General features: G+C 46.4%; 1 protein-coding gene and 1 long non-coding RNA gene across 3 annotated transcripts in view; one reads left to right on the top strand and one right to left on the bottom strand.

Moving 5' to 3' along the window:
* LOC308670313 overlaps nucleotides 1-25,809 on the bottom strand; it is a 605,733-nt gene that overhangs the window by 285,284 nt on the left and 294,640 nt on the right. The gene's annotated exons all lie outside the window — the stretch shown is intronic.
* Nucleotides 1-25,809, top strand: part of LOC308670306 (podocalyxin-like) — a 48,922-nt gene that overhangs the window by 18,810 nt on the left and 4,303 nt on the right. For both annotated transcript variants that reach the window (XM_081331762.1, XM_081331761.1), the window contains exons 2-6: nucleotides 13,962-14,438; nucleotides 16,086-16,441; nucleotides 16,690-16,761; nucleotides 23,031-23,190; nucleotides 25,526-25,587. In XM_081331762.1, coding sequence (XP_081187888.1) covers nucleotides 13,962-14,438; nucleotides 16,086-16,441; nucleotides 16,690-16,761; nucleotides 23,031-23,190; nucleotides 25,526-25,587 — 1,127 coding nt within the window. The remainder of the gene's footprint in view (nucleotides 1-13,961; nucleotides 14,439-16,085; nucleotides 16,442-16,689; nucleotides 16,762-23,030; nucleotides 23,191-25,525; nucleotides 25,588-25,809) is intronic.

The following is a 25,809-nucleotide window of genomic DNA, read 5'->3' as shown; positions in this document are numbered from 1 at the left end:
CTATTCTTTTATTCTACTCTACTTTACTGTATTCTGTTCTATCCTATCCTATCCTATTCTCTCTTCATTTGACTAGACACATCTAGTGCCCTTAATCATAGAAAGAAAGAAAGATAGAAAAAGAAAGAAAGAAAGAAAGGTTGCGTCAGCTGTCCTATTACAAGGCAGAAATCCTTCACTTAGCACCAGTGAGTGAAGAGATATGTAGCTAAAGATGTAGAATATTCTTTATCCCTGTAATCTTGAGAAGGCTAGGAAGAAAGGAGGGAATTGCCAGGAGGTTGGACTAGAAGACCTCCATGGTCCCTTCCAGCTATGTTAATTCTGCTCTTAAGAGGAAAGATGTTTGTTTCGATGGCCCTGCCGGATCCCTCATGTTGTCTCGACAGTCCTGGGAAGGGGCTCCACGATGGAGGAAGAGGGCAGTGCAGGGAAGGAAGGAGCTGATCTCCACGCAGAGGCATTTGGGGAAGAGACGGCTGGCCCCAGGGGAGTTCTGGGACCTTGAAAGCCAGGCCAGGCCGTGCCAGGAAATGGGCACGGCGGCAGGATCCAACACAGGAGGTGGCCGTCAGAGAGGAAGGCAGTGTCCCTAGAGTCTTCCAGAGAGCCAGGAGTCTCAGTAGAGACAATCGTTCTGAGGCCAGAGAATTGGGGGAGGGTTGTCCCACAGAGCCCACCCTTCCGTACCCCTGCAGACAATGCAAATGGCCTTGGGGGGGGCCTCCCAGCTCCTTGAGAACGTAACGGCCGAACGAGGGTAAGAGAGTGGGGTGATGGTCAAAAACAATCCCTTCCTTTCCCCAAATCCACAAAAGCTAGCCCGGAGAGACCAATCCCATTTCTGCAGTCTGGTGAGACAGCTGTCACTTAAAAAGCGGGGCTCCCCAACCCATGGGCCACAGCCCACTTAGTGGACCACGAAGGGTTTGCAACCAGGCTGCGGAAAAGGCCAGCAGGCGTGTCTGCACATCCACACTGGCGTGAGCAGTGGTCAAGCAGGTGCATAGTGGTCGTGTTCTCGAGTGGAAAACCGGTCAGCCAATCCCCTTCGGGGAGGGCAAGTGGATTCAGTTGTCCTGCCCACTTAACCACCAGGCTACGATGACCACCTTCGCCTTTGAGCATTGCGGTGAGCAATAGAAGAAAGGAGAAGTGCATGTGTGCCCGCCGTAAAGTACATTTTGCTAAAAAGCCTCTAACCCGAGCGTTATACAGGACTGATGATTGATGATAGATCTGCACACATCTGTTGTGATCCCTCGCCAGCCCGTGGATCCGGCAGCTGAGTCTGAGGAATCAGATGAGGAAGAGGAGGGGCCTGGAGTGACATCAGAGTCAGAGGAAGGCTTTGAGGAGCTCCAAGACTCACAGTCGGATGAGGAGCCCGGCCCCTCTACTCGCGCTCAGGCTGAGACGCAGCTGTGCTGGGAGACTGAGTTGAACAGTGATGAAGCGCACTGGGAAACATCCAGGATGCACGAAAGCGCCGGAAAGAGAAGCGAGCAGGACAGAGGAATGCAATGGGGTGGCTCCAAAGGCAAAGGAGAAGGCATTAGGAAGCCATGCCTGGGCTGCATTAGAAAAGGGAAGGTGTGGGAAGTGCTGGTTGCCGAAGGCCACTATTCGTGTTGAGGATCGAGTTTCTGTGGACCGTGTTTGTTTGCCTTGGACATTGACTCGGGTCTGTGAGAATAAAAAGGGTTGATTTTTTTCTTGTGGTTCCTTGGAAGAGGGGTTTCTCCTTGTGAGCAGAACAAGGACTCACGTAGGCTGGGACAGAACACCATCAAGGACTGCTTTGGGCTACGTTCAGCCCTTCCTCTCTGAATTATTCAAACCGTTGTTGGCTTCTCTGGGCAAGCTGTATGCGTTGATAAGCGGACCCAGGCCAAGCTGGAGAGCATTTTTCCGTCACTCTAGGACACGGGTGTCAAACTTGCCACGTCATGTGACGTGTCGTGACGGATTGCAACTTTTTTTTTCTTTTTTCTTTCTTTCTTTTTTTTTTTTTTTGCATTGCCGGAGCTGGAATGGCACGGCCTCCGCATGTTGCAACCAGGCCCAGTTTGACACCCCCTGCCCTAGGATAAAGATGCATAAGCAATTAAATGCATTAAACAGATTCTTCCTTTGGCTGAGCAGAGCTGATGCTTTACAAAGTCTGAGTCAGGCTACACTTGGACCACTGCATGCAGTTCTGCTGAGCGGAATACAGAAAAGATGTTGAGACTTGGGAAGAATGCAGACAAGAGAAACAAAGCTGATTGGGGGGCTGGAGGCTAAAGCATATGAAGAACGGTTGCAGGAATTGGGTACGTCTACTTTAATGAAGAGAAGGACTGGGGGGGGCATGATAGCAGTCTTCCAATATCTGAGGGGCTCCTACAAAGATGAGGGGGGTGGGTCAAAACTATTTTCCAAAGCACCAGAAGGCAAGACGAGAAACAATGGATGGAAATTAACCAAGGAGCGAGAAGCAGCCTAGAACTAAGGAGAAGTTTCCTGACAGTGAGAACAATTAAATCAGTGGAACAAGTTGTGAATGCTCCATCACTGGAGGCTTTCAAGAAGAGGCTGGACAGGCACTTGGCTCAGATTGTACAGGGTCTCCAGCCTGAGCAAGGGGTTGGACTAGATGACCTCCAAGGTCCCTTCCAGCTCTGTTATTCTATGTTCTAGAGGTAAAATCCGTGGGAGGGAACTCCTTGAATGAGTTCATCCTTTTTCCCCAGGCTGAGTCAACAATTTGGATGAGGGGATAGATGGGGAACTCGTCAAATTTGCAGACGACACCAAGCTGGCAGGAATAGCCAACACTCCAGAAGATAGGCTTAAGATACAGGAGGATCTGGACAGACTCGAACACTGGACACTATCTAACAAAATGAAATTCAATGGTGAAAAAAGTAAGGTTCTACATTTAGGCAGGAAAAATCAAATGCACAGGTATAGTATAGGTGGTACCTTCCTCAATAGTAGTAACTGAGAGGGATCTCGGAGTCCTAGTGGACAATCACTTAAATATGAGCCAGCAGTGTGCTGCAGCTGCCAAAAAAGCCAACACAGTGCTAGGCTGCATTAACAGAGGGATAGAATCAAGATCACGTGAAGTACTAATACCACTTTAAAATGCCTTGGTAAGGCCACACCTGGAATACTGCATCCAGTTTTGGTCACCATGATGTAAAAAAGATGTCGAGACTCTAGAAAGAGTACAGAGAAGAGCAACCAAGATGATTGGGGGACTGGAGGCTAAAACATATAGGGAAAGGTTGCTGGAATTGAGTATGTGTAGTCTAATGAAGAGAAGGGTGAGGGGTGACATGATAGCAGTCTTCCAATATCTCAGGGGCTGCCCCAAAGAAGAGGGAGCCAAGCTATTCTCCAAAGCACCTGAAAGCAGGACAAGAAGCAACGGATGGAAACTAGTCAAGGAGAGAAGCAACCTAGAACTAAGGAGAAACTTCCTGACAGTTAGAACAATTAACCAGTGGAACAACCTGCCTCCAGAGGTGGTGAATGCTCCAACACTGGAGGCTTTTAAGAGACTGGCCAGCCATTTGTCTGAAATGGTATAGGGTTTCCTGCCTGAGCAGGGGGTTGGACTAGATGACCTCCAAGGTCCCTTCCAAGTTGTTGTTGTTGTTGTTGTTGTTGTTGTTGTTGTTGTTATTATTATTATTATTATTATTATTATTATTATTATTATTATTATTATTATTATTATTAGTCTGCCTCATGGAGAGAGGAGGTGAAAAGTCAAGATGCTGCCTTGATCCGCCCAATCAAACCCCTTCCTATTGTTAATGGGAAAACACATGGATGCAGCTGGTGGGAAGGGAGGCCATGATGTGTTAAGGAAACAGACTCCTTCGTGCCCGCTGGACTTTTTTCAATTCCTTTTTTATTAAGAGGCAGGTGGCTGGTTGCAAAGCCCAAGCAACCATTTGGGAGCCCACAGGTCCAGCTGTCCATCTTGGGTAACTACTTATTTTGTTTCTGTATTTATTTTTATTTTTATTATTTTATTTATTTTATTTTATTATTATTTTTTATTTATTTTTTATTTTATTCTATTTTGTTTTCTTTTATTGCATTTTTTACACTATTATATTTTTCATTTTTCATTTTTTAATTTTTTGCTCTCATTTTTTTCTTTTCTTTATTCTATTTTCTTTTATTTCATTTTTTACCTTATTATTTTTTTTCTTTTATCATTTTACTTGCTTTCTTTTATTTCATTCTTTTACTTTATTCTTTTATTTTTCTTCTCTTTACTGTTTTATTTCATTTTCTTATTTCATTTCCTTATATTGATTTTATTTTAGCTTAGCTTTATTATTTTCATAAAATAATGAAACCTGCCGGCGAAACCTATGTAATACTCTTTTCTCCTCCTGTTTTCCCCAGAAAAAAACCCTGTGAGGTGGTTTGGGCAGAGAGAGAATGAATGTCCCAAAATTACCCAGCTGGCTGTCACACCTAAGTGGGGGGGACTAGAATTCACCATCTCCTGGCGATTGGCTCAAAGTCACCCAGCTAACTTTCATGTCTCAGGCAGGACTAGAACTCACTGTCTCCTGATGATTGGCCCAAAGTCACCCAGTCGACTTTCATGCCTAAAGTGGGACTAGAACTCACCGTCTCCCGTGATTGGCCCAAAGCCAACCAGTCGGCTTTCATGCCTAAGGCGGGACTAGAACTCACCGTCTCCTGGCGATTGGCCCAAAGTCACCCAGCTAACTTTCATGTCTAAGGCAGGACTAGAACTCACCGTCTCCTGGCGATTGGCCCAAAGTCACCCAGCTAACTTTCATGTCTAAGGCAGGACTAGAACTCACCGTCTCCTGGCGATTGGCCCAAAGTCACCCAGCTAACTTTCATGTCTAAGGCAGGACTAGAACTCACCGTCTCCTGGCGATTGGCCCAAAGTCACCCAGCTAACTTTAATGTCTAAGGCAGGACAAGAACTCACCGTCTCCTGGTGATTGGCCCAAAGTCACCCAGTCAGCTTTCATACCTAAGGCAGGACTAGAACCCACCGTCTCCTGGTTTCTGGACTGGTCCCTTAACCATAGCGGCTCTTCCCACCAACCTCCCAGCTGATACTGTTTTTTTTTCTTTTTGACACGCCTGTAGAGCAGCTATCCTCTGAGAAGAATGAATCCTGAAGCCAAATCAATGTTGTCCTTACAACATTGTTTATTTCTTTAACCTGTTAGCAACTGTGCTTTGCCTAGCATGGGGGTAGGCAACTCCCAGAATTCCTGAGCCAGCATGGGGGAACTATAGCCCCTTCATGACTTGTGGACTTCAACTCCCAGAATTCCTGTGCCAGCCATGCTGAGGGGAAAAGGAGACGTTGCCATGCTGGCTCAGGAATTCTGGGAGTTGCAAGTCCACAAATCATAGAGCTGCCAAGGTTGGCCTAGACCAGGGGCAGGCAACCTTGGCTCTTTTATTGACTCATGGACTTCAACTCCCAGAAATCCTAAGCCAGCATGGCTCAGCATGGAAACCTCTCCCTTTCCCCTCAGCATGGCTGGCTCAGGAATTCTGGGAGTTGACGTCCATGAGTCATAAAGCGTCCTAGGCCAGGAGTAGGCAACCTTGGCTCTTTTATGACTCGTGGACTTCAAATCCCAGAATTCCTGAGCCAGCATGGGGAAACTATGGCCCCTTCATGACTCGGGGACTTCAACTCCCAGAATTCCTCAGCCAGCATGGCTCAGCTTGGAAACCTCTCCCTTTCCCCTCAGCATGGCTGGCTCAGGAATTCTGGGAGTTGAAGTCCACGAGTCATAAAAGAGCCAAGGCTACCTACCCCGGGCCTAGCATAAATAAAATTTGCACCCCTTCTTTGAGCCTAGCCCGAACGCACACCCATCGGCCAAATTTGCTGGGAAAACAGCCTGTCTTTTCAAGTGAGGAGATTGTGATCTTGCTGTTTTGTTTTGTTGTTTTTTTTTCCCCCAAGCAAACACACCTGAAAAGTGAAACAATCCGAGGAGGCAATATGCTCATTAGTACACAAAAGCTTCTCCGTCTCCTATTCTCTGGGCAAGAGCTGATAATGGGGAATAAATGGCTGAGTCACCAGAAGAGCCCTTTTCATTTTGTGCCTGGTTCTCTCTGCAAAGGAGGAGATAAGGGCTTCAAAGGGCTGTCCCCAATCTGCCAAATGAGCAGGCCATTTCTCTTTCTTGTTCTTTTTTTTTAAAAAAAACTTTTGTTTTCAGAGCCAGATGGTCGTCTGTCTGATCTCTCAGCAGCTCAAGGACCAGACAGGAAATTGGCTTTGCAATGACTTTGCAAGAAGTCCCAGGTCTTACGCATAGAAGAGACAATTGGTAGCCCTCAGAGTTGAACTGGGGGGGTCCTGGGTGCTCTCTGATCTGGGTTGTTTCCTTGCAGACGTTTCATGACCCAACTAGGCAACATCATCATTGCTGGAAAGAGTGGGGTTTGTGGAGAGGAGAAGGAGGAGAAGAATGAAGGGGGAGAAGGAGAAAAAGAAGGAGAAGAACTGTGGGGTCCTTGGAGCACTCTGAGCTGGGTTGTTTCGTTGCAGATGTTTCATGACCCAACTAGGTAACATCATCAGTGCTAGAAGGAGAAGGAAGGAAGGAAGGAAGGAAGGAAGGAAGGAAGGAAGGACTGTGGGGTCCTTGGTGCTCTCTGAGCTTGGTTGTTTCCTTGCAGACGTTTCATGACCCAACTAGGCAACATCATCATTGCTGGAAAGAGTGGGGTTTGTGGAGAGGAGAAGGAGGAGAAGAATGAAGGGGGAGAAGGAGAAAAAGAAGGAGAAGAACTGTGGGGTCCTTGGTGCGCTCTGAGTTTGGTTGTTTCCTTGCAGACATTTCATGACCCAACTAAGTAACATCATCAGTGCTAGAAGGGAGTGGGGTTCATGAGGAGGTGGAGGAAGAGGAAGACTGTGGGGTCTCTGAACCTGGTCATTTTCTTGCAGATGTTTTATTAGCATTAGATTAATGCAAGGCCAACAGTTAAGCAGCAGCCATGTCTTCATTTGTATCCCACTTTTATTATTTTGACAAATACCTCAAGGTGGAGAACATATCCAACACACCTTCCTCCTCCTATTTTACCCACAACAACAACAACCCTGTGAGGTGGATTGGGCTGAGAGAGCGATTAGTCCAAAGTCACCCAGCTGGCTTTCATGGCTAAGGTAGGACTTGAACTCACCGTCTCCTGCTTTCTAGACTTAAGCAGTAATCCAAACTGGCTGTCCGATCAAGGAAACCCTAACTCAGACAAAACAAGCTAACAGTAAACAACAGCCTAATCGAGGACCCACCAACACTGGCAAGAAACGTCACTGGGATATAAAAATGAGGCAAAACTCCGCTCCCTTCCAGCACTGATGATGTTACCTAGTTGGGCCATGAAACGTCTGCAAGGAAGCCACCCAGCTCAGGGAGCACCAAGGGCCCCACAGTTGTTGTTGTTGTTGTTGTTGTTGTTGTTCTTCTTCTTCTTCTTCTTCTTCTTCTTCTTCTTCTTCTTCTTCTTCTTCTTCTTCTTCTTCTTCTTCTTCTTCTTCTTCTTCTCCTCCTCCTCCTCCTCCTCCTCCTCCTCCTCCTCCTCCTCCTCCTCCTCCTCCTCCTCCTCCCTTCCAGCACTGATGATGTTACCTAGTTGGGCCATGAAACGTCTGCAAGAAAGCCACCCAGCTCAGGCAGCACCAAGGGCCCCACAGTCTTATATGTCTAATAAGCATTTTCCCAATAATAAGGGTTGAAGTCTTTGGTTCTTCCAAAACCTAATTCCCAAGAATAAGTCCTAAGAAGCTTTTCTTCCTTCCTCCGCCTGCTTCTAGTCCATATTGTGATTGGGTCTTGTAGGACAAAGCTACCAAAGCCAGTCTCTTGATATAAATTGCAAGTAATCCTCGACTTACAGCAGTTCATTTCGTGACCGTTCAAAACCACAATGGCAATGAAAAAAACAACACTCGGGACCGTTTTTCACTCTTACGACCGTTGCAGCATCCCCCCCGGGGTCACCCTGATCAAAATTCAGAGGCTTGGCCACCGACTCATACTTATGATGGTCGCCGTGTCCCAGGGGTCACATGATCCCCTTTTTGCGGACCTTCTGACAAGCAGAGTCCATGGGGGAAGCCAGATTCATTCAACGACTAGCAGCCACGGTGATTCGCTTAGCAACGGTGGCAAGAAAGGCCGTAAAGTGGGGCAAAGTTCACTTCACACCCCCCCATCTTGCTTAGCGACGTCAATTTGGGGCTGAGTGGCGGTCGTAAGCCGAGGACTCCCTGTATTCCGTTGGAGGGAAGGCTTGTGCCGTCTCCAGCGTTGTCGCTCTTTCTGCGAGAGGCGAAGAGAAACGGTGGCTGTCCCGGTTGACCTGCTCTTCAGATTGTGGAAACATCTCAGCTGACATTTTTTTTGGGGGGGTGGGTTCCTCCTTTTGGCCCACCCGCCGCGGCCAGAAGACATTTAGGGTAGGATTTCCTGGCCTCTTTTGGGTCAATGTGAGGTTTGGCAGGAGGTGGCCGCCTCGTTCTCTTACGGGTTGCAAGCTTCGGAAAGGGGCCCCGGCGTCCCGTATCGCCCCCGCCTCCCATTCAAAGCTATTTAAAGGCCTTGGCGGCCCTTTGTGGCTTTTGTGACAATGGACTGCCGTGTGATTGTATAAGAGGTTGTGGCTTTATTGTTCCTTTGCCTGCCGATGTTGACCATTTGGTTCTGAAGAGAACAAAATACAATAAAGGCCGGGTGAAAGGCGGTCAGGGGAGGACTTGATGGGTTTGAGGAGGGGATCCAAACTCCGTTTCTTCTCGGAGATCAGAAGGCGTCCCAAGGAGAGGAGAGGATAACGGAGGGGAAGAGAAGATAGGATAACTGAGAGGGTGGATAGCATGGGATAACAGAGAAGAAGGGGAGGAGAGGATAGGATAGGACAGGGGTAGGCAAACTTGGCTCTTTTATGACTGGTGGACTTCAACTCCCAGAATTCCTGAGCCAGCATGGCTAAGCATGGAAACCTCTCCCTTTCCCCTCAGCATGGTTGGCTCAGGAATTCTGGGAGTTGAAGTCCACGAGTCATAAAGCGGCCTAGGCCTAGGCCAGGAGTAGGCAACCCTGGCTCTTTTATGACTGGTGGACTTCAACTCCCAGAATTCCTGAGTCAGCATGGCTAAGCATGGGAACCTCTCCCTTTCCCCTCAGCGTGGCTGGCTCAGGAATTCTGGGAGTTGGAGTCCACGAGTCATAAAGCGGCCTAGCCCTAGGCCAGGAGTAGGCAACCTTGGCTCTTTTATGACTGGTGGATTTCAACTCCCACAATTCCTGAGCCAGCATGGCTAAGCATGGGAACCTCTCCCTTTCCCCTCAGCGTGGCTGGCTCAGGAATTCTGGGAGTTGGAGTCCACGAGTCATAAAGCGGCCTAGGCCAGCAGTAGGCAACCCTGGCTCTTTTATGACTGGTGGACTTCAACTCCCAGAATTCCTGAGCCAGCATGGCTAAGCATGGAAACCTCTCCCTTTCCCCTCAGCGTGGCTGGCTCAGGAATTCTGGGAGTTGGTGTCCACGAGTCATAAAGCGGCCTAGGCCAGCAGTAGGCCATCTTGGCTCTTTTATGACTCCTGGACTTCAACTCCCAGAATTCCTGAGCCAGCATGGCTAAGCATGGAAACCTCTCCCTTTCCCCTCAGCATGGCTGCCTCAGGAATTCTGGGAGTTGAAGTCCACCAGTCATAAAAGAGCCAAGGTTGCCTACCCCTGGGATAAGATAACAGAGGGGAAGGGATGATAGCATATAAGGGAAGGGAAGGGAGGATAGAATAATGGAGGGAAGGGAGGGTAGGGTAGGGTAGGGGAAAGGAGGCTAAGTCAGAATATCAGCAAATAGCCCCAGCCTGCAAAGACGAAGTGAGGAAAGAAAGCTAAGGCTCAAAATGAACTAAGGCTTGCGACCAAAGTCAAAAATAACAAAACAAAAAAAGCTTCTTTCAACATGTTAAAAAAAAGTGAAGGAAATGATTGGTTCATTAGTGAGTGAAAGTGGCAAGAAGGTGACAAGCAACAGGGAGAAAGCCGAACTATTTAACTCATTTTTTGCATCTGTCTTTACACAAAGGGAAAAAACAGACCAGCCTATCAAAAATAGTGCCATAAAAAACAGAATAGAAAGACAAGTTAAGATAGGCAAGAAAATGGTAAGTGAACACCTGTCCAGCCTAGACGAGTTCAAATCACCAGGACCAGATGGATAGGATAGGATGGGATAGGATAGGATAGGATAGGATAGGATAGGATAGGATAGGATAGGATAGGATAGGATAGGAGAAGGGGGGATAGGATAGGAAAACATAATTCTCCAGCCAGCTTCTCACGAACAAACCCAATTGGAGGAAACGGGATTGCTTAACGATAACATGATTCATGTTAAGGACAGTGGTTTGCTTAACATCCGCCTTAGCCCCGGAGATTCTGCTCCCAGTTCAAGGATTACCTGTATTGAAAACCAAGGAAGAGAGACAGTGTCCCTCTCCCTCCCCCCCCCCCCCGTCTTCTTTTTTTCCACCAAGCTGTTTTTAGTTCTTGCAATTTGGGACGTTGGTTGGGGTTTTTTCCTGCAGGGGTGACGTTCGATTCAGATCAACGATGCAATGTGAAGCAAAGGTGCGGATTTGCTTCCCAGGCACCCCGCAGGTTCTCAAAATGAGATATACTCTGTGTGTGTGTGTGTGTGTGTGTGTGTGTGTGTGTGTGTGTGTGTGTGTGTGTATTTGCCCAGAGGAGGGGAAGCCATCTTCTTTGAACCTTGTGGTTCCATCCATGCAGAATGGGAGCATCAGGACCTGCTGGGAATTTGGACTCTGATCTGTGTTTCTTTTTTAATGTCCTGCCGTTTCTGTCTGGTTTCCTGTGCTGCACAAGCTGCCTTTCCCCCCCTCTCTCTTTCTCCCTCCCTCTCCCTCTCTCTCCCCCTCTCCTCTCTCTCTCCCTCCCTTTCCCTCTCCTCTCTCTCTCTCTTCCTCCCTCTCCCTCCCTCCCTCCCTCCCTCCCTCTCCTCTCTCCCTTTCCCTCTCCTCTCTCCCCCCTCTCCCTCTCTCTCTCTCTGTTCCTCCCTCACTCCCTCTCCCTCCCTCTCCTCTCCCTCCCTCTCCTCTGTCCCCCTCTCCCTCCCTCTCCTCTCTCCCTCTCTCCCTCTCCTCTCCCCTCTCTCTTTCTCCCTCTCCCTCCCTCCCCCTCTCCTCTCCCTCTCCTCCCTCTCTCTGTTTCTCTCTCCTCTCCCTCTCTCCCTCTCCTCTCCCTCCCCCTCTCTCCATCCTCTCTCTCCCTCTCCTCCCTCTCTTTCTCTCTCCCTCTCCTTCCCTCCCCCTCTCTCCCTCTCCTCTCTCCCCCTCTCCCTCTCCTCCTTCCTCCTCTCTCTCCTCCCCCCTCAAAACACTTGTGCACATTTTTTTCCAGGCTTGGCCGGAAATCTGCTCCTAAGGAAAAGCCGGAACGGAGCAGAAAACATTTGGTGTGTTTGTCCTATCTTATAAAATGGGTGAGAAGTTGGCCGGCATTTTTGGTGTTTCCTTGTTGCATCAGCTCCGCTCTCCATGGGAGGGTCCACTTGGACCCTGCTCAAGGAGGAGAAGGGGTGGGTGCTTCCTTCCCCCCCCTTTCCCTCCCCCCCCAGTTCCAGCTCCTGGGAAGAATTCCGACAGGATAGAACCCAGGTGTGAGCAACACAAAACACCTGCCACATTTGAGTTGTCTCACCAAGGTGCAAAGGAATTGCGGGCCTCAACAACTTCAAAGTTTGGCAAAGAGGCTGTTAGATATGGTGTGTGTGTATCTCTGAGACCCCCAGCCCTTTTTAGTGTGGGGGGGGCTAGCCCTGTTTGAAATGAGGGGGGATTAACTGAGGAGGAGGGGAAGAGGAAGTTGGATATGTTGAAGATGAGATCACCTTTATTGTCTTTTTTTTTTTTACTTGGCACAACGACACACGTGAAAAATGAAATTTAGTCGAGCATCTTTGCGATGCCCAGAACAGCTGCAGTGATCATAGAATTGGGCACAATCTGCTCAACAGCCTTGCCTTACTTAGCGACGGAAATTCTGTTTATGGTTATAAGTTGAAGACTACACTTTTGCTCCTTTGTCCATGTTAATTATATATATATATATATATATATTCGGGTTTTTCCCCGCGTAGAACTAAAGGTGTAGGGGCGACGTTTCGACGGAATCCCATCCATCATCATCAGACTGGTGGCTTCTGCTTCCTTCTTCAGGGAGAAGCATGTGGCTGTTTGTTCCTCTTTTTTAAACTCTTTTTTAAACTGCCAGAGGGGGTGTGTTCTGTGGGTGGAGGTGTGCTCTGATTGGGTGGGAGTTTAAGTGTGTTCTGATTGGGTGAGAGTGTGTTTTGAATGGTGGGTGTGTTCTGATTGGGTGGAGGTGTGTTTTGAGTGTATGGGCTGGTCTCAGCTGCCAGCCTTAGACCTGAGCTGGTGAGTTGTGCTGCTTTTGTTTGGCTTCGTGTTTGTGGTGGTGCCATGTTTTTATAGTGGGTGTCAGTTTGCTTATTGTGTGGTTTGGAGGGGGTTTGGAGGGGTTTAAAGTGGCTGATGTTGCAGCTGTAACATCAGCCACTTTAAACCCCTCCAAACCACACAATAAGCAAACTGACACCCACTATAAAAACATGGCACCACCACAAACACTGTAATCCATGCATCTTAAAAGTTTGCCAACATTTTGTATCCCACTTTCATGTTTTGTAAACGACTCAAGGTGAGGAAGATAATCTGACACCTTTCCCTGTGAAGCAGGTTAGGAGAATGTCTGGCCCAAGGTCACCCAGCTGGCTTTCAGGCCTAAGGTGGGACTAGAACTCACATCTCCTGGTGATTGGCCCAAAGTCACCCAGTCGTCTTTCAGGCCTAAGGCAGCATTAGAACTCACCGTCTCCTGGTGATTGGCCCAAAGTCCCCCAGCTGGCTTTCAGGCCTAAGGCGGGGAACTAGAACTCACATCTCCTGGTGATTGGCCCAAAGTCACCCAGTCGGCTTTCATGCATAAGGCGGGACTAGAGCTCACCGCCTCGTGGTGATTGGCCCAAAGTCCCCCAGCTGGCTTTCAGGCCTAAGGCGGAACTAAAACTCACATCTCTTGGTGATTGGCCCAAAGTCCCCCAGCTGGCTTTCATGCATAAGGCGGGACTAGAGCTCACCGCCTCCTGGTGATTGGCCGAAAGTCACCCAGTCAGCTTTCATGCCTAAGGTGGGACTAGAACTCACCATCTCCTGGCGATTGGCCCAAAGTCCCCCAGCTGGCTTTCAGGCCTAAGGCGGGGAACTAGAACTCACCGTCTCCTGGTGATTGGCCCAAAGTCACCTAGCAGCATTTCATGCCTAAGGCGGGACTAGAACTCCCCTTCTCCGGCTTTCTAGCCTGGTGCCTTAAGTGCCACACCAACCAACTTTTCCCAGCCTCTCCCCCTTTTCGGACGAGCTACTTCTTCCCTCCGGCTTTGCAGTTCTCTTCCCTGCTATTAATAGAGCCTTGTCCCCGATGGAGGGTGGGAAATCCTTGGGGACGGGTGGAGGCCGCAACCACAGGAAGTCCCTGGCGGCCGAGCAGGAAGTCCTCCCCCCTTGGCGTTCCCGTTCCACTTGTCCCGAAATAGCCAAAGGTGTATTATATGTAAATAGTTATTACTATAAAGTTAAACAATGTTGGTTATGAGGTAAAGCTCTTTTGACAGCCGAACACGCGGGAGTTTTGACAGCTGTCAAAACTCCCCAGCAAGGCGCAGGGGGCTGGACTAGAAGACCTCCAAGGTCCCTTCCAAGTCTTGTTATCCCGTTAATTCTCTTAACGGGGCTGGTCTGGGCTGCATGTGGGAAAGCCGTGACCTCTTTCTAACTCAGTTCTCTCTCTCGGGGGTGGGGTGTTCTTCCTAGGAGTTGCTGCTGATTCTTCACCCACTACTCTTCCTCCTCCTCCTCCTCCTCTTCCACCCAGCGTGACTGTCCCTTCTGTCACCACCGATTCTGCTTCTCACAAAACATTGGACAAAGTGACCACCTCAAGTCTCACTTCCGCACTCAAGACGCCAACTAGCAAGCCTTCAGCCCCGCCAACCTCTCCCACTTCTCCAGTGGTGGCGGAGCCCCCCAAGATACCGACGACGGGGACCTCTTTGAACGCCACCACCCCTTCTTTGCCCACGAAGCGTGGAGACACTACCACCCCCGTCGCCGTCATCGTTCCAAGCGCCACGGCCTCGCGGGCACCTACGTTGGCTCCGGAGTTGACTGCCACCAACAGCACCTCTTCGCGGGGGACAGCTGCGAAAGGCCCCGCCTCCACCCGCGGACCCTCCACGTTGACCTTTTCTCCCCCCTTGCCTTCCTCCGCAAAGCCGGTCGGGTCCACAGGTAGGTTGCCAGTCTCCTGGATTATAATTCCCTTAATCCAGAAGTCTCAAGTTTGGGCCATTTGGAAGATCGGTGGATTTCAGCTCCCAGAATTCCCCAGCCAGCCAAGGCAACTTTTAAAAGACTTGTGGACTTCAGCGTCCAGAATTCCCCAGCCATGGCAAACTTTATGATTTGTGGACTTCCCAGAATTCCCCGTGCTGGCTAGGGAATCCTGGGAGTTGAAGTCCACTAGTCTTAAAAGTTGCCAAATTTTGACACCCCTGCCCTAATTTCTAGCTGGGTAGTGGTGGTGGTCGGAAGGGGGGGGAATGAGGGAATTGAACCCTGGGGGGGGGTTGGCTTAAAGGTAAAATCTCCTTCCTATGAAAGTCCACTCTTGGCGACTTCACACCCATATCAATTTGGGGAAAGTGAAACCAAAAGGATATTTTGCTTTTTCCTCTTTCCTTCCTGGTGGTCTCCCATCCACGAACGAACTAGATCTGGCATGTTTGGCTGTTCAGACGGAGCCACAGACAGCTGGGAGTTGCTTTGCATTCAAGAAATACTTTAGGCAGGGATTATCTTAAGAATTGGACAATTAATTTGCCCCATGGGGCCCCTTGAGAAACAGACTGTTTTGTGTGCGTGTGTATGTGGCGGGGGGCCCCCGAATCGATACTGCTATGAAGGTGTGTAGGCAGGCATACATGCATACATGTACAATGTCTTACAACCGTTTAGTGACGGTTCAAATTTGCAACAATAAATGAAAAAAAAATGACTTAACAACCGTGTTTCACACGTACGACCCTTGCAGCATCCCCAGGGTTCCCACGATCAAAATTCAGACGCTGGGCAACTGACTCATACTTACGACAGTTACATTGTCCCAGGGTTCATGTGATCCCCTTTTGCGACCTTCTGACAAGCAAGGCCAATTTGGGGAGGCTGGATTCACTTCCCAACCGTGTTACTTACTAACTTAACAAATGCAGTGATTCGCTTAACGACCGTTGCACGAAAGGTTGCTAAAAATGGGGCCACATTCACTTCACCGCTATCTAATTGAGCAACATAAATTTGGGGCTCAGTTGTGGTTGTGAATTGAGGAAATAACAACAACAACAACAACAATAAAATGATGATGATGATGATGATGGAAGGGACCTTGGAGGTCATCTAGTCTAACCCCCTGCTGTCCAGTCTCTTCTTAAAAACTTCCAGCGTTGGAGCATTCACAGCTTCTGGAGGCAGGTTCTTAATAATAATACCAGGAAAGGGACCTTGGAGGTCATTTAGTCCAACCCTCTCCTCAGGCAGGAAACCTTAAACCATTTCAGACAAATGGCTGTCCAGTCTCTTCTTAAAAACTTCCAGTGTTGGAGCATTCACCGCTTCCAGAGGCAGGTAGTTTCACCGGTTAATTGTTCTCACTGTCAGGAAGTTTCTCCTTAGTTCCAGGTTGCTTCTCTCCTCGATGAGTTTCCATCCGTGTCTTCTCGTCCTGCCTTCTGGTGCTTTGGAGAATAGCTTGACTGCCTCTTTTTTGGGGCAGCCCCTGAGATAGTGGAAGACTGCTGTCATGTCTCCCCTCGTCCTTCTCTTCATTAAAAGACTTACCTATCCTTTTTTTTCCCCTTCCTTTCCCTTTTCTTTCAACAGCAAAAAGTCCGGGGGCTCCGTTCATTCCGACGAAAACATCCGCTGCGCCTGGAGTTGTCAGCCATCCTACCACCTTAGCAACTGCTACCCCTGGGAAAAGCGGAACTACAAGCAAAGATAAAGAAGCATCGGCGTTGCCCACCTCACCAAACACCTTGCTGGCAAACACCACGCCGAGAACTGCAGGGGCCCCCAGGAGCTCCACTCTTCCGTTCTCAACTAGCCGATCTTTACCTTACCCAGAACGGAAGACGACGCCTTTGACTTTGTCCGAGGGGACCACGATTCCTCAGGAGCCTGATGTCCCGTCTCCGTCCAGCAGGGGGAACCTGACTTCGCTGGGAGGCCAGGCTAAGGTAAACAGATGGACGGGGTACCACCTGGTGAGACTTAAAAAAAAAAAACACACAGGTGCGTGCCGACCCAGGCACGGCGATGTTGGTCTGTTGCTAACTAGAGCCCGTTTGGGGTAGCGGTGAAAAGGCTTTCAGGCTACAAAACCAGGTTTGTTCGGGGGTTTTTGCATCGCTTTTGATATTGCCCAATAGAATACAGCACTAATCATTCCTCTGCCTTTCTTTCTTTCTTTCTTTCTTTCTTCCAGATGGTTTGTGAGAATAAGATGCCCCCGAAGGAGAAGGTGATCATTCTCACGCTGAACGAATCACGGCCTTGTGTAAGTAATCTCCGCAAAGCATTTGAGTTACAGGTGACCCTCGGCTTACGGCTGCCATTGAGCCCAATAGGTCTGTTGTTAAGTGAGACGTTTGTTAAGCGGGTCTTGCCCCCGTTTCACAACCTTTCTTGCCACAGCTGTTAAGCAAATCACGGCAGATGTTAGCTTCGTAACCCAGCTGTTAAGTAAGTCTGGCTTCCTCGTTGACTTTGCTGGTCAGAAGGTCGCAAAAGGCAATCACCTGATACTAGACATTGGGTATGTCTAGTTCAGGGGTAGGCAACCCTGGCTCTTTTATGACTCGTGGACTTCAACTCCCAGAATTCCTGAGCCAGCAAGGCTCAGCTTGGAAACCTCTCCCTTTCCCCTCAGCATGGCTGGCTCAGGAATTCTGGGAGTTGAAGTCCACGAGTCATAAAGCGGCCTAGGTCTAGGCCAGGAGTAGGCAACCTTGGCTCTTTTATGACTGGTGGACTTCAACTCCCAGAATTCCTGAGCCAGCAAGGCTCAGCTTGGAAACCTCTCCCTTTCCCCTCAGCATGGCTGGCTCAGGAATTCTGGGAGTTGAAGTCCATGAGTCATAAAGCGTCCTAGGCCAGGAGTAGGCGACCTTGGCTCTTTTATGACTCGTGGACTTCAACTCCCAGAATTCCTGAGCCAGCATGGGGAAACTATGGCCCCTTCATGACTCAGGGACTTCAACTCCCAGAATTCCTCAGCCAGCATGGCTCAGCTTGGAAACCTCTCCCTTTCCCCTCAGCATGGCTGGCTCAGGAAGTCTGGGAGTTGAAGTCCGCAGGTCATAAAAGAGCCAAGGTTGCCTACAAGGAGAAGCTTCCTAATAGCAAGGACAATTAACCAGTGGAACAACCTCCCTCCAGATGTTGTGAATGCCCCAACACTGGAGGTTTTGAAGAAGAGACTGGACAGCTGTTTGTCTGAAATGGTAGAAGGTTTCCTGCCTGAGCAGCGGGTTGGGCTAGAAGATCTTCAAGGTCCCCTCCGATTCTGCTATTCTGTGAGTTCCTTTTCATTTTCTGCCATTTCTTCCTGTTGATCATCGGAAGTCCAATAAGATCAGCAATAATAACATAACTGTTGCAAGCTGTATTTTAATCCATCCTATTATACTTATAAGGGAGGCGGTGGCTCAGTGGGTTAGGACGCTGAGCTTGTCGATCTGAAGGTCGGCAGTTTGGCGGGTTGAATCCCGAGTGCCGCGTAGCAGAGTGAGCGCCTGTTACTCGTCCCAGCTTCTGCCAACCTAGCAGTTCGAAAGCACGTAAAAATGCAAGTAGAAAAATAGGGACCACTACGGTGGGAAGGTAACAGCGATCCGTGCGCCTTTGGCGTCTAGTCATGCCGGCCACATGACCACGGAGACGTCCTCGGACAAGCGCTGGCTCTTCGGCTTTGAAACGGAGATGAGCACCGGCCCCTAGAGTCGGAAACGACTAGCATGCATGTGCGGGGGAACCTTTACCTTTACCTTACCTATTATACTTATACCCCCATTTCCATTTAAACATTTGTTGTTGTTAGTTGCGAAGTCGTGTCCGACCCCTTGCGACCCAATGGACAACGTTCCTCCAGGCCTTCCTGTCCTCCACCATCTTCTGGAGTCCATTTAAGCTCACGCCTCCTGCTTCAGTGACTCCATCCAGCCACCTCCTTCTCTGTTGTCCCCTTCTTCTCTTGCCCTCCGCCTTTCCCAGCATTAGGCTCTTCTCTAGGGAGTCCTTCCTTCTCATTAAGTGGCCAAAGGATTTGAGTTTCAGCTTCAGGATCTGGCCTTCTAAAGAGCAGTCGGGGTTGATCTCCTCTAGGACTGACCGGTTTGATCGCCTTGCAATCCAAGGAGCCTTTCTCTTTCTCCCTATGATCCTTAAATTCCTTTTAAAAATTCCCTCTCGTTTCTCATACTCTCTTTGTCTCTTCTCGCAAAATTCAATCAATCCATCAATCAGAACGGAGCTGGAAGGGACCTTGGAGGTCTTCTAGTCCAGCCCCCTGCTCAGGCAGGAGGCCCTATATCTCAGTGTCTTTGTCAAGAACCTTTCATAAGTCCAGTGTGCTGCCACTTCAGCGTATCTCTCTTTTGTAATTCCAGCGTTAAAAATAAACTGCCCACATCGTTTTTCTGGTTTACTATCTGCATGTCTTTTTTAATTGTTAAATCCTCGTCCGGTGCCATTTGTAAAGTCATTATTCCCATCCCCTTCTTGTAAGTCATTTTTGAAACCGCCCGCCAGTCAATTTCGATTTTATTCAGTTTTATTTCTGTTCAGCACCGCTGTCTTGATTCTTCTTCAAATAGCATTAAAACTTCCTCTCTTTTAAGGTAGCTATCTGGCGCCCTCTGGTGTCCACCTTCAAAGTCGTCTTGCTATCCGTGGTTTCCGAATATAAACATAACACATTTTCCCACGAGAAAGGATCCTTTCAATTAACTTCAAAGTCTTACATCAAATCCATCTGGGCCCCTAATCCGTTTAAGGCCAGTGTTAATCTTCCTTTTACTGTATATCCCATTGTTGTTACAAATCTTTAAACTTGTAGTTAAACTTCTTTTTTTTTAAAAAAAAAAAAAAGGGAGGTGGGTGGGAATTAAAGAAGACCCATCCGGTGATTTGAATAAAATTTGCCAGTTTGAAGGTTTTCAATCTTTAAAAAACAGGGAGGAAAAAAAATAATAATTTTAAGGTGATTAGGAGATGAGCCTGGGTCGAACTTAGAGGCTCGACCTAAGGCGACATTAGTAGCTGTAAGCACAATAAAGCACATCTTCCTTCCCCTGTCCTGACCACTTTCTACAGAGGGACGATCGAGAGCATCCTGTCATACGGCATCACCGTCTGGTTTGGAAGCATCCCTGCTTCAGACAGGAAGGCGGTGCAGAGAGTGGTGAGGACAGCTGAAAAGATCATTGGCAGTTCACTCCCTTCCATCCAGGACATGGCATATAAGCGATGCTTGAGCAAGGTCTGCAGGATTGTTTGGGATGCTATACATCTTCCTCACAACCTGTTTTCCTTGTTACCTTCTGGGAGGAGGGGGCTCTGTGGCATCCGAAGCAGAACATCCAGATTCAGCCACAGGGGCTTATTTTCTGGTCCAGGCTTATATTTGGGGAAATACGGTACTAAATGTATCCATTTGGCTGACGATCCTAACTGGGGGCTTATTATGAGCATCCTGAATAATCACGCTAGGGCTTTATTTATTTATTTATTTATTTATTTAGATTTATATACCGCCCTTTCCCGAAGGACTCAGGGCGGTTTACAGGATATTTAAAAGAAAATCAATACAAAATAAAATAAATAAAATGTGATAAATAAAAGCTAAAAACAATTTAAAAAGATTACATCATTCCCTGAGAAAAAATAAAAACCCCAGTTAAAGTTAAAAAATTCTCAGCCTGGGCCAGAGAGCTCGAAGAGTCTTCAGGTCCCGGCGGAATGAACGGAGGTCAGGGGCAGTCCTAAGCTCCGCGGGCAGCTGGTTCCAAAGGGCAGGCGCCCCCAGTTGGAAGGGACCTTGGAGGTCATCTAGTCCAACCCTGCAGGAAACCCCATACCATTTCAGACCAATGGCTGTCCAGTCTCTTCTTAAAAACTTCCAGTGTTGGAGCGTTCATAGCTTCTGGAGGCAGGTTGTTCCACTGGTTAATTGTTCTCACTGTCATGAAATGTGTGTGTGTGTGTGTGTATATATATATATATATATATATATATATATATATATATATATATATATATATATATATATATATATATATATATATATATATATATATGAAAGTAAAGTTTGTTAACCATTTTGGGGAGGAGTCAAGATGGTGGACAGGCAGCAAAGGCTGTAAAGAGCTCCTCCAAAAGTAAAAGTTTTATTTTATTTATATATATATATAAAGAAATACACACACACACACATATTGAGAGCAGACAACAGAATTTCATTTTTTTTTTTTTTTATTGAAAAGTTTTAAAATACAGTTTTCCATTAGAAAAAAAAAAAAAAAAAAAACCCTTCCCCCTCCCTCTACCCCCCCTACCTCCCCCCAACGTCCCTCCCTCCCCTCCTCCCTCCACCCCCCCTCCCCCCCCCCCCGACTTCCCAGAGCTAAATACAAGGTATATGTATGTAAAAAAGCAATCATAAACTACCATATACTAAAGACTATAGATTCTAAAATCCATCACTCTCTAGCTTATATAGGATAAAACACACCTTAACCATAATAAATGTATATAAAAAAAAAACTAGCATAAAAGAAAGAAAAAGAAACGAAAGAAGACTCATTCGAATGCTACATAAAACTTCTTAACCCTATACTTGTTCTGGATAAACTCAATCCATTTTCTCCATTACATAATATAACGTTCTTGCGAATGATCTTTCAAATAGGCTGAAATCTTCGCCATCTCTGCCAGGTCGGAAACCTTTAAAAATTTCATTTTTAATGTGGGCCAGTGCCGTCATAATAATAAAAAAAATGACAATAAAGGCTATCTTACCTTTTTTTAAAAAAAAAAAATCTTAAAATCCCGCAACTGGCAAACAGTTGCCAGGCCACCCCAAAAAATCTCTCCCCCTGGCCTTAACCACACAAACAGCCAAATCACATAAATCTACCAGTGATTTTATGGCGAGAACGAGATTACCCCTCAAGCACCTGTACCCACCCTTCCTTCCTTCCTTCCTTCCTTCCTTCCTTCCTTCCTTCCTTCCTTCCTTCCTTCCCCCTCTGTTCATTCTTCCTTCCTCTCTTCCTCTCTTTCTCCTCCCCTTTTCCTTCCTCCTTCCCCTTCCTTTCCCCCGTTCTTTCTTCCTTTCTCTCTCTCTCCCTTTTCCTTCCCTCCTCCCTCCCTCCCTTTTTCCTTCTTTAACCCTCCCTCTCTTCCTCTCTCCTTTCCTTTCTCCCTCCCTCTCTCCCTTCCTTCCTCCCTCCCTTTTTTCTTTTTTAACTCTCCCTCTCTTCCTTCCATCCCTCCCTCCCTCCCTCTCTTCCTTTCTCCCTCCCTCCCTTGGACCTATTGGAAATTTTACTTCCAAATCGATCCTAAAACAAGAACCCACACAAAGCTGGTGTGACTTGTGACTTGCCCAGCGGGGTGACAAGGGCAGGGAATTTCCCTGTCTCCAGGGGTGGGGTCCCCGCTTTGTTGATTGAAGGGCCGTGACCTCATTGTGCAGGGGGATGTTAGTCTTGGATCCCCACCAGAGTCGAAATTGTTGAGCTTGTTCAGCCTGGACAAATAATGGGAAAGACTTCAAAGGCTCCAGAGAAAGGTTTCTCAAGCCTGGCAGCTTGAAGATGTGCGGACTTCGACTCCCAGAATTCCCCAGCCGGTACCTCAAGTTGCCAAGCTTGAGGAACCTTGCTCCAGCAGATATAAGGAAAGGTGAAAATCAACCCTTCCTGGTGAGATCCCACGATCCATTCCTTGAGTCTAGAACCATCCCTGCTTATCTAAGCCAGCTTTGTCACTCCAAGCTCAATGATTGCTTGGTAGAATCCGTAGTTCGCTACTGAGGAGCAGGACTGGTTGTGAGAAAGGGCCAATTTGACAGTCTGGGGTTCTCAGAAGCAACTCCATCTCTCCCCCCCCCTCTCTCTCTCTCTCCCTCCCCCTCCCCCTCCCCCTCTCTCCCTCCCTTTCTATCTTTCTCCCTCCCTCCCCCCTCCCCTCCCCCTCCCTCCCTTTCCACCTCTTTCCCTCCCCCTCCCCCTCTCTCTTCCTCTCTCCCTCCCTCTCTCTCTCCCCCCCTCTCTCTCCCCCCCTTTCCATCTATTTCCCTCCCTTTCTCCCTTTCTCTCCCTCTCTCCCTCCCTCCCTCTCCCTCCCTTTCTCCATCTCTCCCTCTTTCCCTCTCCCTCCCTTTCCATCTCCCTCCCTTTCTCCCTCCCTCTCTCCCCCTCCCTCCCTTTCCATCTCTTTCCCTCCCTCTCCCTCTCCCTCCATTTCTCTCTCCCTCTCTCTCCCTCCCTTTCTTCCTCCCTCTCTCTCTCTCCTCTCTCTCTCCCTCCCTCTCCCTCTCTCCCTCCCTCCCTCTTCCTCCCTCACTCCCTACCCCTACCCCCTCTCTCCCTCCCTTTCCATCTCTCTCCCTCCCTCTCTTTCTCTCTCCCCTCTCCCTCTCTTGATCGATCACTAAGTGAACTGTTGCAAGTCAAGGGCTACCTGTGCCAACGGAGGTCACGGCGACTCTTCTGGTTGGCCGTCACCCCCCAGGTCCTACAAGCCGCGTTCTTCTCCCTACAGAACAGTTTGGAGGGAAGCCCGCTGAAAGAGGCTCTGGCGGAGGTGCTTTGCAAAGCATTGAAGACCGACTACGACCAGAATCGGGATGACTGTACGATATGGCTAGCTTCAGACCGAGAGGATCTCAAGAGAGTGGCGGTGGTCAAAGCATCTGTGCAAAGTAGGTGTTGCCGTTACCTCTGAGTAAGACTTAGACAGAAGCTGAGAGTCTTGGCCTCTTTGTAAGGAAGAGCTTCAGGCTGGGAACAGGGGCCTCAAACATGCAGAGTGCGGAGAAGAGCAGCAAAGATGATCAGGGGACTGGAGGCTAAAACATATATGAAACGGTTGCTGGAATTGGGAATGTCTAGTTTAATGAAGAGAAGGGTGAGGGGGGACATGATAGCAGTGTTCCAATATCTCAGGGGCTGCCCCAAAGAAGAGGCAGTCAAGCTATTCTCCAAAGCGCCTGAAGGCAGGACAAGAAGCAATGGATGGAAACTGACCAAGGAGAGAAGCAACCTGGAATTAAGGAGAAACTTCCTGACTTTTAGAACAATGAACCAGTGAAACAACCAGTTTCAATCCAGTTCATTTTTGTGCCAATTGTACTATTTCCAAAAGGCAACTTGGACTTTCTTGTTCATTTTTTTTCTTGAAAACATTTCACTTCTCATCCGAGATGCTTCAGTTCCACAAAGTGAAGAATTGAAGTAGCTTGGATGACAGGCGAAACATCTTCAAATATCTTCAAACAAATCCAGAAACTTCTTTCTCTGAAATGGGTATAGGGCTTCCTGCCTGAGCTGGGGGTTGGACTAGAAGACCTCCAAGGTCCCTTCCAACTGTATTAGTTCTGTTCTGTTCTATTCTATTCTATTCTATTCTATTCTATTCTATTCTATTCTATTCTATTCTATTCTATTCTATTCTATTCTATTCTATTCTATTCCATATTTTCTTTTCTACTCTATTCCATATTTTCTATTCTATTCTATTCTATTCTATTCTATTCTATTCTATTCTATTCTATTCTATTCTATTCTATATTTTTATATTATTATTATTCTATTCCATATTTTCTTTTCTACTCTATTCCATATTTTCTATTCTATTCTATTCTATTCTATTCTATTCTATTCTATTCTATTCTATTCTATTCTATTCTATTCTATTCTATTCCATATTTTCTTTTCTACTCTATTCCATATTTTCTATTCTATTCTATTCTATTCTATTCTATTCTATTCTATTCTATTCTATTCTATTCTATATTTTTATATTATTATTATTCTATTCCATATTTTCTTTTCTACTCTATTCCATATTTTCTATTCTATTCTATTCTATTCTATTCTATTCTATTCTATTCTATTCTATTCTATTCTATTCTATTCTATTCTATTCCATATTTTCTTTTCTACTCTATTCCATATTTTCTATTCTATTCTATTCTATTCTATTCTATTCTATTCTATTCTATTCTATTCTATTCTATTCTATTCTATTCTATTCTATTCTATTCTATTCTATTCCATATTTTCTTTTCTACTCTATTCCATATTTTCTATTCTATTCTATTCTATTCTATTCTATTCTATTCTATTCTATATTTTTATATTATTATTATTCTATTCCATATTTTCTTTTCTACTCTATTCCATATTTTCTATTCTATTCTATTCTATTCTATTCTATTCTATTCTATTCTATTCTATTCTATTCCATATTTTCTTTTCTACTCTATTCCATATTTTCTATTCTATTCTATTCTATTCTATTCTATTCTATTCTATTCTATTCTATTCTATTCTATTCCATATTTTCTTTTCTACTCTATTCCATATTTTCTATTCTATTCTATTCTATTCTATTCTATTCTATTCTATTCTATATTTTTATATTATTATTATTCTATTCCATATTTTCTTTTCTACTCTATTCCATATTTTCTATTCTATTCTATTCTATTCTATTCTATTCTATTCTATTCTATTCTATTCTATTCTATTCCATATTTTCTTTTCTACTCTATTCCATATTTTCTATTCTATTCTATTCTATTCTATTCTATATTTTTATATTATTATTATTCTATTTCATATTTTCTTTTCTACTCTATTCCATATTTTCTATTCTATTCTATTCTATTCTATTCTATTCTATTCCATATTTTCTTTTCTACTCTATTCCATATTTTCTATTCTATTCTATTCTATTCTATTCTATTCTATTCTATTCTATTCTATTCTATTCTATTCTATTCTATTCTATTCTATTCTATTCTATTCTATTCTATTCTATTCTATATTTTATTATTATTATTATTATTATTATTATTATTATTATTATTATTATTATTATTATTATTATTATTATTATTATTATTATTATTATTATTATTATTTCCAGTTGCCTTTTGGAAAAGCATCTTTGGGATGTTTTGATAAGAACTGTTTCCTCTTCAAAGTCTATCTTCTGCTTTGATCCATTTGTTTATTTTTTATTTTTTTTAGCACACTCTGTGGATGAGAAATTATCCGAAGCGCTGGCTACAAAGAGGGCAGAACTGGAGAAGGTAAACAGGAAGTAGTTCTGGATAAGGTCCAGCCTCCTGTGTTTCAACCAGGACACGTTGTCCTCCAGATGTTGCTGAAAGACAAGTCCTGGTGGTCTTTCTGGGCCAGACTTGGCTTGGAATTGGAGTTGAGGAACATCAAGAGCAGGGGTCTTCAAACTTGGCCCTGTGATGACTTGTAGACTTCAACTCCCAGAATTCCTCAGCCAGGCACGCGTGCCT

Source organism: Vipera berus, assembly GCF_964194415.1.
Source record: "Vipera berus genome assembly, chromosome: 6".
Classification (NCBI taxonomy): Eukaryota; Metazoa; Chordata; class Lepidosauria; order Squamata; family Viperidae; genus Vipera; species Vipera berus.
Note: the sequence above shows the minus strand (reverse complement) of the source record. Positions and strands in the feature narration are given on the sequence as shown.